At 59.5% G+C, this 15561-nt stretch overlaps 2 protein-coding genes across 2 annotated transcripts; one reads left to right on the forward strand and one right to left on the reverse strand.

Moving 5' to 3' along the window:
- The first annotated feature begins 69 nt into the window (after positions 1-69).
- On the forward strand, positions 70-10508 carry CDH24 (cadherin 24). Its single transcript, XM_060003491.1, has 13 exons — positions 70-169; positions 1721-2024; positions 2205-2499; positions 2691-2810; positions 2887-3054; positions 3225-3412; positions 3760-4013; positions 5161-5297; positions 7658-7779; positions 7863-7974; positions 8389-8637; positions 9163-10183; positions 10274-10508. The coding sequence occupies exons 2-12, from the start codon at positions 1824-1826 to the stop codon at positions 9660-9662; spliced, it is 2346 nt and encodes a 781-aa protein (XP_059859474.1). The 5' UTR covers positions 70-169; positions 1721-1823; the 3' UTR covers positions 9663-10183; positions 10274-10508.
- Positions 10509-14145: 3637 nt separating this feature from the next.
- PSMB11 (proteasome subunit beta 11) lies at positions 14146-15021 on the reverse strand. Its single transcript, XM_060003492.1, has one exon. The coding sequence runs from the start codon at positions 15019-15021 to the stop codon at positions 14146-14148; it is 876 nt and encodes a 291-aa protein (XP_059859475.1).
- Positions 15022-15561: the final 540 nt, after the last annotated feature.

The raw sequence follows: 15561 nt of genomic DNA on the forward strand, positions 1-15561 counted from the left end.
TCCTTCCCCCGCCCCCTCCGTCTCGCTCCCTTGTTCTAGCCGGGGCTGCTCAGACCTGCAGCGGAGCCGCGGCGCCCGCTCCGATCGGCTCGGGGCTGCGCCCCCGGGACCCGGCGACGGGGGCGGGCGGGGGCGCTCCCCACCGGGCTGGGCCCCTTGGCACTGCCAGGTAAGGGCGCCTGCCCTGGAGCCCGCGGTTGGGAATCCTCGGAGGGGCAGCAGGGGGCCCGCAGCCTGCGGGTGTCTTCAGAGCGGTGAACGGTGCGCTCCGCGACTGGGAGCCCACTGCCGGCTCCCTTCTCCCGCGCTCTACCGCTTTCCCTTCTTCCCTCGCACCTCTCTCTCCCTCTTTTTCCCATCTTCCTCTCCCTCGATTTCTCTTCATCCTGCCTTCTCTCTGCCTGTTTGCCTTTTCTGCCCCTTCCCTGGCTCCCCAACCCTTCTCTCTCCCTCTTGCCCTGTCTTGCTCCATCTCTTCCTCTTTGCCTTTTTCTTCCTCCACCTTTCTCTCCTCTCCTGTCTTTTCTTTTTCCCGCTTTCCTTTCCTTCCCCGTTCCTTCCCTCTGCTCTCCTCTTCCCTTCCCTTCCCGCTATCCTGTTTCCCAGTCCTCTATCGCCTTCCTTCTCTCCGTCCCGCCTCCCTCTCTGGCCCCGGCTTCCCTCTTCCCTCGGGAAGGAGAGGACTGTCAGGTGTATGTCTGCTCTAGGGGAGGAGGGGCGCAGCCACAGCCACCTGAGGGGGTGCCCGTTGGAGGAGAGGGAGGAGACAGTGGTGGGAAAGGTCCTCTAGCTTCCTTCCCACAGCCCCTCCTGGCTGCCCCTTCTCCCAGAATGAAGTTCCGCACCGGGGCGGCCTGGTCTAACCCCGGCAGCTAAAGCTGCCCCTTCCTGGTCATCACACGTACTGAAAGCCCCTCTGCCCCCTCTTCCACCCATTCTCAATCCTGGTACCCATGACTCCTCTCTGCCTTTCAGGCACCCAGGCTACCTCCTTTGATCTCTTTCCTCCTGTCTCTTGCTGCCATTCTGTCTCTGTCTCTGTCTGACAGTCCCTGAGTCTTGGTCTCACCCTTAATCACGCTGTGTCTCTAGCCTCTGGGTCTGCCTCTGCTCCCCCTCCCCAGTCTTCGGCCTCTACCACCCCTCTTCTTTCAGCTCTGGCCCCCCACTCTGCCCTGGGAGCCCAGTCCCCCTTCAAGGACTTCAGCTAGCTGTGTGCCGGGGGCAGGTTCTGGAGAGGCGGAGTGCCTGTGGAGGACGGACTTTCACAGGCTCTCAACCCTGTCTGAGGCTGCCCTGCTTGTCATCTCAGCCTGACCTAGGCGCCCTGAGACCCCACCTCCATGAATCCCAATCCCTGGATTTTAAGCCCTTTCCCTGGTAGCCCCCATCTCCTCCAGCCCCAAGCTGCATGCCCACCCTGGGAGCAGAGGGGCCAGTTTGGGGTTCCAAGCCCTCCCAGCATCCCCTCTCCTATCTTCTTCCCAAGCTTCTCTACTCAGAGTTGAGTGGCCGGAGATTTATCAGCTTGGAGGGCTGGAGGTGGATACGGGCAGAGCCTGGGTGGAGGGAAAGATCAGACTGTCTGCTCTCTGTCTTAGTCTGGGTTCTGGGCAGTGGGGCGTCTGGTTCCTTGGAGGTGTGATCTTCCGCATCTAACTTTGGGGAGGTTTAAGAGTTTAAGGGTTTCCTTAACCGTAAACAGCTGTGCATCCTGCAGGTGTGGATCCATGGGGCAGCCCCGAAGCATCTGCCCCTCTGCCCCAGCCAGCTCATGCCTCAGCACCCGGGAGCAGTGAACAGAGCCCTGGCTGAGCCCAAACATGTGGGGCCTGGTGAGGCTCCTGCTGACCTGGCTGGGTGGCTGGAGCTGCATGGGGCGCCTGGCAGCCCCAGCCCAGGCTTGGGCAGGGTCCCGGGGGGCCCCAGGACCAGCACTGCTTCGGACCCGACGGAGCTGGGTGTGGAACCAGTTCTTTGTCATTGAGGAATATGCCGGACCAGAGCCTGTCCTTATTGGCAAGGTAGGGATCCACCCCTCCCATGTCTACCCTAATCCTCAAGGCCCTGCCCCGCAACTTCCTCACTTCTGCAATGACCTTGGTCCCTCAGGACACCCAACACTCCACTCAATCCTAGCTTTAGACTCTAACTTTCTGTCCCTATGCTTGGAACCCGCTGCCATGTTTCCCCGATCCCTACAGCTGCACTCAGATGTGGACAGGGGTGAGGGCCGCACCAAGTACCTGCTGACCGGAGAGGGGGCAGGCACTGTATTTGTGATTGACGAGGCCACAGGCAATATCCATGTCACCAAGAGCCTGGACCGGGAGGAGAAGGCACAGTACGTTCTACTGGCCCAAGCTGTGGACCGAGCCTCCAACCGACCCCTGGAGCCCCCATCGGAGTTCATTATCAAGGTGCAGGACATCAACGACAATCCACCCATCTTTCCCCTCGGGCCCTACCACGCCACAGTACCCGAGATGTCCAATGTCGGTGAGTACCCCAGGTCCGGACATCCCGGATCCCATCTCCGAGAGTGCCCTCCCCTCTCCTTCCCCGACCGCTTTCCGCCCCAGAACCCACCTCCTGCAATTCAGCCCCGCTCATGTCTGGGTCCCGCCCATCTACCCTTCTTCCCCACTTGGCTCTGCCCCGGCTGAGCGGAGTGCCGGGGTCCCCCACAGGGACATCAGTGATCCAGGTGACCGCTCACGATGCCGATGACCCCAGCTACGGGAACAGTGCCAAGCTGGTGTACACTGTGCTGGATGGACTGCCTTTCTTCTCTGTGGACCCCCAGACTGGTGAGGATAGAGCTTGGGAGGCGGGTAGGGCAGCCGTGGGGACAGGCACCCCCTGACTCGTCGTCTCTCCCCCTAGGAGTGGTGCGGACCGCCATCCCCAACATGGACCGCGAGACACAGGAGGAGTTCTTGGTGGTGATTCAGGCCAAGGACATGGGCGGCCACATGGGGGGGCTGTCGGGCAGCACTACGGTGACGGTCACCCTCAGCGATGTCAACGACAACCCCCCCAAGTTCCCTCAGAGTAAGGGACAAGTGCCCCGCCTGAGCCGCCCTTTGACCGCCCCCCAGCCCTACAGCCTCGGGAGAAGCCTCCCCCACCCCTCCCCCAGCCAGGCCTGGGAGAAGGATGTGCTGGGGGAGGGAGGAGGACCGGGGACCTCTCTCAGAACGTCTCCCTCCATCCACTCCAAGGCCTGTACCAGTTCTCCGTGGTGGAGACCGCTGGGCCGGGCACCCTGGTGGGCCGGCTGCGGGCCCAGGACCCAGACCTGGGGGACAACGCCCTTATGGCATACAGCATCCTGGATGGGGAGGGGTCCGAGGCCTTCAGCATCAGCACAGACGCCCGGGGTCGAGATGGCCTCCTCACTGTCCGCAAGGTTAGCCTCCTGTCTGCTAGCGCTGCGGACCCACTCACACTTGCCTCCTGCCCCATGGGACACGCTTCTAACAGGGCTAGAACAGGCTCGGTCGGGATCCCTGTGTTGGAGCTTAGAGATTACGGTCATCTCCTCGTCTTTCAGATGAGGGCCTAAGGGCCAGAACGGGGGAGTGACTGGCTCAGGACTTTGCACAGAGCAAGTCTGTGACGGAACTGGGGGCAGACCTAGAGTTCTGACCGAGTAACCCGCGCCCCACCCCACCCCGACCACCGAGGCCACTGCCCCTCTGGTGCCCACCTCCCGGGTTCCCCCCTGCCTCAGTCACTCCGTCCCCCTCACCACAGCCCCTAGACTTCGAGACCCGTCGCTCCTACTCCTTCCGTGTGGAGGCGACCAACACGCTCATCGACCCAGCCTACCTGCGGCGAGGGCCCTTCAAGGACGTGGCCTCAGTGCGCGTGGCTGTGCAGGATGCCCCAGAACCACCCGCTTTCACCCAGGCTGCCTACATCTTGGCAGTCCCCGAGAACAAGTCTCCCGGGACCCTGGTGGGCCAGGTGTCAGCTGCTGACCTGGACTCCCAGGCCAGCCCGATCAGGTGAGCTGGGGTGCAGGCGGGCTCAGGGCCAGGGCCCAGCAGCATGCTATTCCCGCCCGAGGATGTGCCCCCTTTACTGCAAATCACGCTCACCTCCTGGCAGAAGTCTCCCTCACTGCAGGCCTGGGGCCAGGGCAGGGCTGGAGGACCTTGCTGACCCCTCCCACACTCTCCACCCATCCCTCTGGGTGGATGATAGTAGCGCCTCCCGGTGGCAGTGCGAGCAGACGGAACCTCATCTGATGAGTGCGACGGATCAGTTGATGGCCACGGCTATTGACCGCTCGCTCAGCGCTTCACATTTTACCCTCTTGATAACATTTCCTTCTCCAACAACCTGTGAGAGTCGGATAGTAGATAAGGGTAGTAAGCGTCTCAGCTCCGGTTGCTTTAGAGCTGCGGTCCCCGACCTTCTCGGCAGCAGGGACCGGTTTTGTGCAACGTAATTTTTCCACGGACGGAGGGGGGTTGGGGGGGCGTTGGGAATGGTTCAGGCGGTAACGCGAGCGGTGTGGCTCAGTTCCTAACAGGCCATGGACCAGTACTGGTCCGCAGCCCGGGGTTTGGGGACCCCTGCTTTAGAGGCCTGGCCCTGAGAGGTTGAGTAATTTGCCCAAGGTCACACAGTCAGTAAGTAGCAGTGCTGGGATTCAAATCCGGACTTGTCGGCCCCAAGAAGACCCACTCTTTCCACCGCCCCAGCCAGCATCCCTGTCATAGCACTGAGGGAGTCATTCCCATTTTGTAGTTGAGGAAACAGGTTAAAAGATTTGCCCAAGGTCACACAGCTGGCCTGAGACAGAGCAGGGCTAGAACTTGGGTCCCTGGTCCCCAGAGCAGAGCCCCAGAAGTCGGAAAGACAGGCAGTGTTTACCCGACGTCACCTCTGTCTCTCTCCCTGCACGCCCATGAAACCCAGTCCCCGGCATGTTAGGACAGGTGTTTAATGTTGATGACTCCCCGGGGATATTTGTCTTTTGAGGGGACCCTAACGTGAACTATGGCTCTGGGTGCGCGTCTCTGGCCAGCTCAGGCCCTCTGCCCAGCTGAGCCATGAGGCCCAGCAAGGTGAACAGAGGGAGGGAGGGGTAGCTGCAAGCTCTGGCCCTGCCGCAGATCAGCCCCCAGCCCCACTCCATCTCCCCAGATACTCCATCCTCCCCGACACGGACCCGGAGCACTGCTTCTCCATCGAGCCTGAAGATGGTACCATCCGCACGGCAGTGCCCCTGGACCGCGAGGCTCGTGTCTGGCACAACCTCACAGTGCTGGCCACAGAAGTCGGTGAGGAGTCCTGGGCCCCTGGGAGAACCGGGAGGAGGCAGCAGCCTCCCAGCAGAGGGGCCGTCCCTGGGCACGGACGTATGGGGGTGGGGGAGGGCGGCTAGTGCCATCACACCCTCACCCAGCGTATAGCCACTGGGTCCCCAGCCTGCATCATCACCACCAGGCAGGCCTTCTGGTCTCCTGCCTGGGCTGGGCACAGTGGGTCTGCCTGAGCATTTCCCCTCAGTTTCAGTTGGCTCCCATACCTGACTTTCCCCAACCCGGAAATAAATCTAACCTTGAGTAGCTTCCCGCACCCTGTGAGACCCTGCCTGGCCCACTCTCTGCTTCAGGCTGAAGGGGCATCAGGGAGGGGCTGGGCCCCTCCTCTGGGAGCTGATCGGGGCCAGGGTGGGGAGGTGGTGCCAGGAGCCCCTCTCTGGGAAGCCCTGCCAGGAGCCCTCAAGGGTAGGGAGAGGGACCAACTCCATGCACTGCCCATGTCAGTCACCGGTCACCAGTACTGTGGTTCAGCCTTAGACCTCCCTCCCTTCTATGAACCTCTCCTCACCACGCCTGCTTATGCCTCAGGGTCTCCTACGTTTGCCGTCTGTGTCCTGTTTAGGGAAGTTGTCACTGTGTGCATACGTACTTGTACATGTCCGTGAAGAGCAATGTGTGTGTGTACACGTGGGTGTGTACTTACATGTGTATGATTCCACGCGTGTGGAAAGTACATATACATACATACCCATGTTTGTGAGTACACGTCTATAGCTGCATATATGTGTACGTAGTTGAGTGTATAGAATTGTATTTATATTATTTGTGCATATGTGTAATTGGATGTATATAGTGATAGATACAAGTAGCTGTTTGTATATATTGTTTTGTGCATGTGTTTGTGGACAGATAGTAATAATTTACTCTTTATTGTGTATCGGACACTGTTCTAAGTACCAAATGTGGGTTACTTCATTTAATCATCACCACAACTTTATGAAGAAGGTACGATTTTTTCCCCCATTTTAAAGGGAGGAAACTCGGGCAAAGAGAAGTTAAGTAACTTCCCAAGGTCACACAGACATTAAGTGGTGGGGCCTCAGTCCCAGTCAGGCTGCAGAATCTCAGCTGTTGTCTCCTCTGCCATACTGCCTCTCATACGTGTCGAATTGTATGTAGATAGGTTTATGTTTACGACCGTGCAGCTCTGGGGCAGTGCATGCATGTCTGTCTGTGTGAACGTCCCTGTGTGTATTTGTGGTATATGTAGCGTGTCTGTGGCTGCCTGTGTATACGTAGCCCTGCGTGTGTGTGTGTGTGTGTGTGTGTGTGTGTGTGTGTGTGTGTGTGTGTATTCCCCTCAGTGTCTTCTCATCTCCTGCCAAATCCTGCACCCCAGTATTGACTAGCAGGCCCTGGGCCTTAACTGCAGCGAAGGAATGGGCCCCAGCCCCGTCCCATCTCAGGGTATCCCAGACCCTTTAACCAGGCAGTCTGCTCCTCTGCCCAGGCTGTCAGCTCAGCACCTTCCCAAAAGCCAGCCAGCTCTCCCTCAACTCGGGGAAAAGACTAAAGGAACTGTGAGGTTTAGCCTAGAGGAGGTGAACACTGGGGCAGGCAGGGATGCCTAATTTCCATTTTCTCTTGGATGCCACGGGCAGTGAGAAGCAAGGCAGGGTAATGGTGGGAGCCACCCAATGACGAGGGGGCCTGTGTCTGGCTGTGGTACCCAGGGTGGCCTGGCTCTGCCCCTGAGTATCACGTAGCTCCTCCCTCCCCAAGGTCAACTCTAAGTGATACTCACTGCTACACCACAACCTCCCAGACCTCTGATGGTGTGTGTATGTGTGTGTGTGTGTGTGTGTGCGTGTCCACCGGTTTTGTGCATGAAAACGCATTCTCTGCATCTTGGGGGTCGAGATACTACATTCACTGTATATATTGAACATTCACTTCATGTATGTTGCATTTGTTTTAAAACACTGAGTGTACATCAAATGGACGGTATGAATGTGTTTGTATGTTTCATGGCTACTGTCTGTGTGCATCCGGTATGCATCGTCTGTCTACCTTTCCTTTATGGCACGTGTACCCTGCATGTGGGTTCTTGTATATGTTATGGGTGCTACACTCCTGTTGAGTGTATATGGTATATGTATTGCACACATCTCGGGTACCACATGGCTGTTGTATGCGCTTGTTCCATTCATTTCGCAACATTGTTTGCTACTTGCATATTGCATGCGTCATCTCATGTATCCCACATGCATGCTATGTGCTGCGTGTGGCATCCGTGCCCACACACCCCGTGTGTTGTGTGTAACTGTGATGTGTGCGCTTGCATGGGGTGTACGTGTTTGTGTTTCTGGCTTCAGACAGCTCCGCGCAGGCCTCCCGGGTGCAAGTGGCCATCCAGACCCTGGATGAGAATGACAACGCTCCCCAGCTGGCGGAGCCCTACGACACCTTTGTGTGTGAATCTGCAGCGCCCGGCCAGGTGAGCCGCTGAGGCAGGGGGGTCGGGAACTCAAGACCTCTCCAGCTGCCCACTCCGTACAAGGCTTCTTTTCTTCCTCCCAGCTGATTCAGGTCCTCAGGGCCCTGGACAGAGATGAAGTCGGCAACAATAGCCGTATCTCCCTTCAAGGTCCCCTAGACCCCGCTGCCAACTTCACTGTACGGGACAACCGAGGTGGGTAGCCTCCTACAACCGTGCCCATGCCTGCTTCCCTCCTCTCCTCTACCACCCTCGGCCCTGCCTGCCTACCTGGGCCCTCCACCCAACAGAAGGTGGATGTGGTTTGGGGAGTTCCCTGGTGGCCTCGTGGTTAGGATTCTGGGCTTTCACTGCCGTGGCCTGGGTTCAATCCCTGGTTGGGGAACTGAGATCCTGCAAGCCGCGCGCGCAGTGGGGCAAGAAAAAAACCAACACAGGGTGGATGTGGTTTTGCTCTTTGCAAACCTTCCCCACAGACCTTACTGGGAACGTGTCCCAGGAGGTGACCCTGGGCTGCAACGACCTTACTGGGAACGACCTTACTGGGACTGCAACGACCTTACTGGGAACGTGTCCCAGGAGGTGACCCAACACCTTCCTCTCCCACAGATGGCTCTGCCAGCCTGCTGCTGCCCTCTCGCCCCGCCCCGCCCCGCCAGGCCCCCTACCTGGTCCCCATAGAACTGTGGGACTGGGGGCAGCCGGCACTGAGAAGCACCGCCACAGTAACTGTCAGCGTGTGCCGCTGCCGGCCCGATGGCTCCGTGGCCTCCTGCCGGCCCGAGGCTCAGCTCTCACCTGCTGGGCTCAGCACCGGGGCCCTGCTCGCCATCATCACCTGTGTGGGCACCCTGCTTGGTGAGTCAGGCCACAGTGGGACATAAATGTGGGGTCCAGGCCTGCAGGGTGTGTGGAGAGGAACGAGGACACTGGACACAGGGAAATCCATCCTAGGTCTCGAAGGAACCCTCGTGCCTGGATTCTCCCACTGCCTCCTGCATCCGAGACAAAAGCTCTGGCCTCATATCCCTGGCCTGTCAATCTAATGAGAGTCATGAGCCATGAAAACTGTTTATCGAGCCCTGACTCTGGGCCCCGTGTGGCGCTGGGCACAGCGCTTGGTATTTCATCCTTCCAACAACCCTGAGGAGTAAATATGTTTTCCCTCTTTTCCACACAAGCAATCTAAGGGCGAAAGACGTTCAGGGAAGTTAAGCAACTTTCCATGGTCACACAGCGAGTAAAGGGTTGAAGTCAGGATTCAAACGAGCTTTGCCAGATGTCAAACCCAGGGCTTGCCACCCCTAGGCCGTTCTGATTGGAACCAGGCTGCCCCACGCCTGGCCCTGCCGGCTCAGCGGCCCGTGTGCGCCTCTCCCCCAGCCCTGGTGGTGCTCTTCATGGCCCTGCGACGCCAGAAGCAGGAAGCCCTGATGGTGCTGGAGGAGGAGGACGTGCGTGAGAACATCATCACCTACGACGACGAGGGCGGCGGCGAGGAGGACACAGAGGCCTTCGACATCAGCGCCCTGCAAAACCCCGACGGGGCTGCCCCGCTGGCTCCCGGCCCGACCGCGCGCCGAGATGTGCTGCCCTGGGCCAGGGCGCCGCGCCAGCCCCGGCCCCCCGGCCCCGCCGACGTGGCGCAGCTGCTGGCGCTGCGGCTGCGCGGGGCGGACGACGACCCCAGCGTCCCACCCTACGACTCGGTGCAGGTGTACGGCTACGAGGGCCGGGGATCCTCCTGCGGCTCCCTCAGCTCCCTGGGCTCCGGCAGCGAGATCGGCGGCGCCCCAGGCCCCGCTGAGCCGCTGGACGACTGGGGGCCGCTCTTCCGCACCCTGGCCGAGCTCTACGGGGCCAAGGAGCCCCCGGCCCCCTGAGAGCCGGCCTGGCCCTGCCCGCCACAGCGTGGCGGCTGCACAGGCCCTCTGAGTGAGCCCCCGGGGTCCAGGCAGGCGGCAGCAGCCCAGGGGTCCCCAGGCCTCCCCGGTCCCCATGTCCCTCCTCCCCACTTCCCCAGGGCAACCTCCGGAGCCCTTACCTCCCTCGTCCTGAGTCGTCTGTTCGTCTCTCTCCAGGGATCTCTGTCTCTGTCTCTGACACTCTCCCTGTCTGGGACTGCGTTGTGCGGCTCAGACTCTGAATCTCTCCGTTCTCTCACTGTGATTCCACTTTCTTGTGGCTCTGTTTTGGTCTCCCCCATTCTAAATCTGTCACTCACGGCTCTGTCTGTCGCCCGTGCCCGCACACACGTTCTCTGTCTGTCTCCTGCCCACATCTGCCCGCATTCTCTGTGGGTCCCTGTGACTGCCTTTTTGGTTTCTTCCGTTGTCCATCCCAGAAACAAGAGAAACTTCCAGCCACTGCTGCCCACCCTCCTGCAGGGGATGTTCTGCCCCAGGTCAGTGTCCCTAGACTATGGGGAACACAGGGGTGGCCCAAAGCCCTCCCTCACGCCCCACCTCTCACTCGGGCTCTTCTGTCGTTGCAGACCTGCCCGCATGGTTCCATCCATCACTCATGGCCTCATCCTGGCTCCATTGGCCTCCAGCGAGAGAGGGAGCCAGCTCACCTCCCGGGGCAAGAGCTCCAGCCCCCAACGTGGCCGCCTCCCTGGAGCTCTGCCCAGCCGTCAGCCGGCCCTGGGCAACCTAGCTCTGGGCATTGTCTTGTGTGCTTCCCAGGCCCCAGGGGGAGGGATGGGAAGGAAAGAGGGAGGCAGCTGGGGAAGGGGAAGAGGGAGGAAGGGGAGGGGCCTCCATCTCTAATTTCATAATAAACACTTTATTTTGTAAAGCTGGAGTCCTGCTTTCCTTTCTGCACTCAGGTGTCTGTAAGAGCGTCACTGTGCCAAAGGGCTGGAGGAGAGGCCTGAGCCCACCCCCTCGACCCCTTCTCCTTTCTCCTTTGGGGGACAGTCGCTTCAAGTCCCCTTAGTAGAGGAGGCTTTGGGTTGACACCATACAGGGACGAAAGAGGTAATGACATGTACCTCTACCCCCACAACCTCTGGGTTCTCTGTTGGTCTCAAACTGTCCAAGGAAATTAAGATGTGGAGATTGGCCAGAGGGGAAAGTGGGAAGGAGAAAGTGGAGAAAAGGGGGAGCTATAAAAGACTAAGAAGAGAGGAAGAGGAGCTCTAGACTAGGAATAAGTATGGGTGGGGAAGAGCAGAGGGGGTAAGCCAGTGCCTCCTGGGGCCTGTGGTCCCAGCTGGAGAAAGGGTGGGCCAGGGCGAGGTGGCACAGTCACAGTGGACCTGGGGCCTGCTGCCCCACCTTTTATTCTTCCCAGTCTCTGGTCTTACTCTTTGTGGGCACAAAGAGGAGGGAGAGGGACCAGGGAGGCGGGCTGTTCGAAGGGCTGAATCAAAGTCAACTGGGGTGGGAGCCCAGCGGGTGGCCAGCATCTCTCACCGTGCACTCCCTAAGCAGAGAAGGGGTCCACCCGGCAACCAGAATTAGCACCCATGCCTCGTAACTCCAGGCAGGGCTCCTGGGGACTCAAGTAGGTGGGTCACGATAGGTCCTTGTGACCTTCCCCTCCAAGTGCGGAGTGCAGATAATCAGGGATGGCTGCTCTAATGGGAAGATGCCTTCTTGTACCTTCCACGCCATTTGGTTAGGGCAACCAGGCGGTGGGAGAACAAGGACCCTGCTCCGATGCTGGCATTGTCATTGACTCTGCTGAAGGCTGGAACCGGGCCCCTGCCTGCCTGAAGGCCTGTGTGAGAGCAGACTGTCTGCCCCTGAGGGAGACGATTAGGAGGCAGCACTCCAAGCAGGGAGCCACAAGGACAAGTCTTCCTGTTCAGAGCTAGATCCACACCTTTGGTCTCCCCTGATGTCTGCATCAAGCCTCCAGGAGTAAGTGGAGAGAAGGAGGGATTGACTCGTGGGCCGAGGAGGGGCGCATTGAAGTGGGATGCAGGCCTTTGCCTCCTCTCCCAGCCCTCCTTAACACCCTCCTGAGGTCCTCCCCAACTCATTAAGCTTCAAGGAAAACAACAATGTAGGGAAACAGGCTTTTCAGCTAGACCCTCAGGCTTATCTCTGGTCTTAAATACCTCACCATTGGAAACACCGAATCCGTCAAAGGGAGGGAAGAAGGACAGAACAATGGAAGGAAAAGAGAGAGAGAAAGGGAGAGGTGATGGGAGGAGACGCAAGAAGAGTGGGGCTCCCCCCCTGTTATGCCCTCCCTATCTGGGTTTAATCCTCCTTCCCTGATTAATGGGAAGAGGAGGGGCACAGAGTGTTCCAGGGGGTGAGCCGCATGTGGTTCTCAGGGAGCCTTGGGCTGGGCTCAAGTGGCAACCCCAAGCTAGCCCGCCCCTCCCTCCCTGCCTTTTCTCACCCCTGGGGCTTCAGGACAGGGGTGGATGGATGCAGAAGTATCGAACCAGTGGGGTGAGCCCTGCCCCACCCCACTCTGGACCTCTTTTCCCCAAAAGAAGTGATAAGGCCCGTCTTTCTCCCTGATAACTTCCAGCCTGTTTCCTGTCTCTGCACATAGGAACTGCACATGCATCGCCTCTCCTGGATCACTCACATACAACAGGTCACAGACCCACACTCACCTCTGCATGTGGAGGTGCCCCCTCTTATGTCTGCGTCAATCAAACACTTGAACCCTGGGCAAAAGCTGCCCTTCCTCCTGTGTTCCTCCAGGACCAAGCTGGCCTGGGGTCCTTGACCTCTAGTGATCATTGCCAGTGTCCTGCACCTCCTCCCCTGAGGCTGAGGAGTGGGTGAGGGATGAAGAATTGCTACGGAGGCCACCAGCCAGATTCCCAGACCCTGGCTCGAAGCCTAGTCTTCCTGTACTGGGCACCTTTCTGCGGTCCCCCTTCCCCTGACCATTTCCCCCCCTCTCCCCTACTGCTTTCGCTCCTGGGACTCCCTTAGCTTTCTTCCCTCCTCTCCCATCATCCCCTGAAAGCCAGAGTCTGCTGGGGCTCCTCTGTCTGGCCAGCTCCTGCCTGGAGGAATTCTTAGCCTGAGGTGCAGGCTTGGGGCTCACGACTGGGCTGGAGGCTGGGAGGAGGGGTGTCCAGGAGGGAGGAAAGGTATTGTTCATCTTGGGACTGGAAGCTGTAGGAGTGGGATAGAGAAAGAAGATTCAGGAATCTTCAGGTGCCACCTCCTAGGCTGACTGTGCTTTCCCCCCTCACTTGGCCTGGGGAGGGGAGGGTGGGGAGGCATCCCTCCTGGAGCTGTCAGCCTGCATCGCCAAGTCAGGGCTTACAAGGGAGCGGCAAGGGGACAGGAGGGTGGGAAAGGATGTGCTAACCCAGCAGTTCCCACTAGCACAGACGCTTCTCTCTTTTCTTCATGCCCAGAGGGAGCTACTGGAAAGAGAGGCTGGAGAGCAGGCAAAGGGACAGCAGGAGGAGAAGTTGGGCAACGGCCATGACATGCCTGGAAGCCATAGTGCAAGGGACGGGGGGAGGTGCCTGGGGCGATGGCTCAGGTCCTGACAAGCGGGGGTAGAGGGAGCTCAGCCCTCCAGGCCCTCAGGCTCCTCTGGGTTCCTCCTTCCCTGGCCACCAGGCAGGGGCACGGCCCAGCTGCTCTCTTCCCCACGTCACTCCCCAGACGCCTGGCAGGAAGAGGCCCTGGGAGAGAAACTGAGCTGAAGGACCACAGCCCTGGAGCGGAAGGCCTGCACCCCAGCATCATCTCTGCACTGACTGTGTGACCTAGGGCAAGTCACATAACCCTTTGAACCTGTTTCCTCTTCTGTCAAGTGAGGATCATTTTTACCTCAAAGAGTTATCATGAAAACTGCGTTCAGGAAAGGGTTTGCATCATGGTCATTAGGGTCAGGTCGGGGAGGGGGGCAGAGAAGAAAAACAGATGTGGGAAGCCCATCGCCACCCCCAGGTGTACATGCTGCACTGTCTCCTCTTCCAGCCTGGGCCCGCTGGGCTACTCTCCCCACTTCATTCTCCTCCAGCCATCTCCACTCACCAAGGTGAGAAAGTGGCGAAGACTCTGAAGCTGAGCTAAGGACTAAAACGAGAGGAAGAGAGACTGGGGATAGGAGGGGAAAAAGCAGAAAGGAGGATGGCAAGAAAAGAGGGTCTAGCACCTAGCACAGCATCTGGCGTGCAGCCGGTGCGCAATAAGTACTTGCTGAAAGAGGACTCGGTGCTGAGAAGGAGGCTGGATCAATCTATTGGGCGCCAACAGGAACATGTCGGAGAGAGCCTCGATGGCTCCGGGAGGAGAAAGGCATGGAGACTTGCAACAAATGAAGCCGGCAACCCACGAGAGCAGGAGCCAGACGCCATGAGTCTGCCCCACTGCGGCCCCATCTGCCACCCACTCCCGGGGCTGGGCCCCCAGGTCCTGCTGCTGCTCACAGCGCCTCTGCGGGCATCCTCGAGTCCCCCGGGGCTGGTGCCACAGACGGTTCTCCGCCTTCACCGGCTCTGTCCGGGATGGCCTCCTCCTCCCGTTCCTGCTCTGGCCCCGGCCCTGGGAGCTTCCGCAGTTCCGAGTACAGCACCCAGGCATCGTTGCGGGACACATATTCCCATCCACTCTCCCGCACGTGGAAGAGGTCCACGGAGCCCCCCGAGTAGGCATCACGGTGGGTGGCATGGGCCACAGCACGGCGGGCCAGGGCATATGCTTCCTGGGTGCTCATGTCATAGTGGTAGCCGCCATCTAGCACACCATAGGCATAGGGAGATCCAGAGCCCACCGAGAAGATGTCCCCCTGCAGGCAGGTGCCATCGCTGTAGACGTAGAAGAGGGCAGGGCCGGAACGGTCCCAGCCGCACAGGGCAGTGGCCACGCACAGATCCAGCCCCCGATAGCGCGACATCATGACTGATAAGAGTCTGGCGGCGCCAGCCACGCTGGGCAGCTGACCCTCCCTCAGTGCCCGCAGCCGCAGCTCCCGCTGTAGCACCCGGTACCATGTGGCACAGTCGGCCGAGGTGCCAGAGGTGGTGCCCAGGAGGTGCTGATGCACAGGGATGACCTTGCGTGAGGCTGGACAGGCCACGTAGTCACCACAGGAGGACCGCGTGTCAGCCGCAGCGATGACTCCATGACGGAAGCGGAAAGCCAGGGTCGTGGTACCATGGGCCAGCCTGGGGCCATGGATTTGCAGGAAGGTTTGAGGGTCCCAGCCCTGGGGCAGAGCCCAGCCACCAGCCTGAGGCAGGTGAGGTGAGGCTTCTTGGGTGTCGGGGGCCTGCCACTTGCACACATCCTGCAGAGCCATCCCTGGGGTCCAGCGAAGGTTGGAAGGAACAAAGCAGGGATTTGTGAGCTGGGTCAGGCGGAGGAAGAGAGAGAGCAAGGAGGAGCTGGGCTGCGGCCAGAACCAGCTGGGAAGGCGTGTGATCCGTGGCTTCCCTTCTCCCTAACCCCAAACCAGGCTTTGGGATTGGCTGATGGAGCAGCGCCCTCTCCCTCAGAGGACTGCTGAGGGGAGACAGAGCGAGGCCAGTAGAGTCTCCAGCGCTGGGGAGACGCTGCCCATGACACACCCGAGCGTCATCCAAGGAGTCTCCTGTCTGTCATCCTCCAAGCACCTGGAGTTGGGTGGTGGCTGGGAAACTGAAAAGGAAAGGGAGCACCAGTGGAAGGAGCAGAGCTGGGTTCCTCTGGGTTTTCCTATGGAGGGCACTGGGCGCACAAAGATAAATAAGGCCCTGCCCCTGCCCTGAAAGGGCTGCCAGCCTAGGGAAAGGTGGAGACAAGTCAGTGCAATGGCACAGTCAGAAGAGATTGCCATGGGCGTTCCCTGGTGGCCTAGTGG

This window comes from Delphinus delphis, chromosome 2 (assembly GCF_949987515.2).
Source record: "Delphinus delphis chromosome 2, mDelDel1.2, whole genome shotgun sequence".
NCBI lineage: Eukaryota > Metazoa > Chordata > Mammalia > Artiodactyla > Delphinidae > Delphinus > Delphinus delphis.

Excerpts from the sequence above, each read along its gene's own strand:
- CDH24 (XM_060003491.1), top strand. The coding sequence starts at position 1,824 with ATGTGGGGCCTGGTGAGGCTCCTGCTGACCTGGCTGGGTGGCTGGAGC. Across the intron at positions 2,025-2,204 it reads AGCCTGTCCTTATTGGCAAG|CTGCACTCAGATGTGGACAG; the intron begins GTAGGGATCCAC and ends CGATCCCTACAG. Across the intron at positions 4,014-5,160 it reads TCCCAGGCCAGCCCGATCAG|ATACTCCATCCTCCCCGACA; the intron begins GTGAGCTGGGGT and ends CCATCTCCCCAG.
- PSMB11 (XM_060003492.1), bottom strand. The coding sequence starts at position 15,021 with ATGGCTCTGCAGGATGTGTGCAAGTGGCAGGCCCCCGACACCCAAGAA.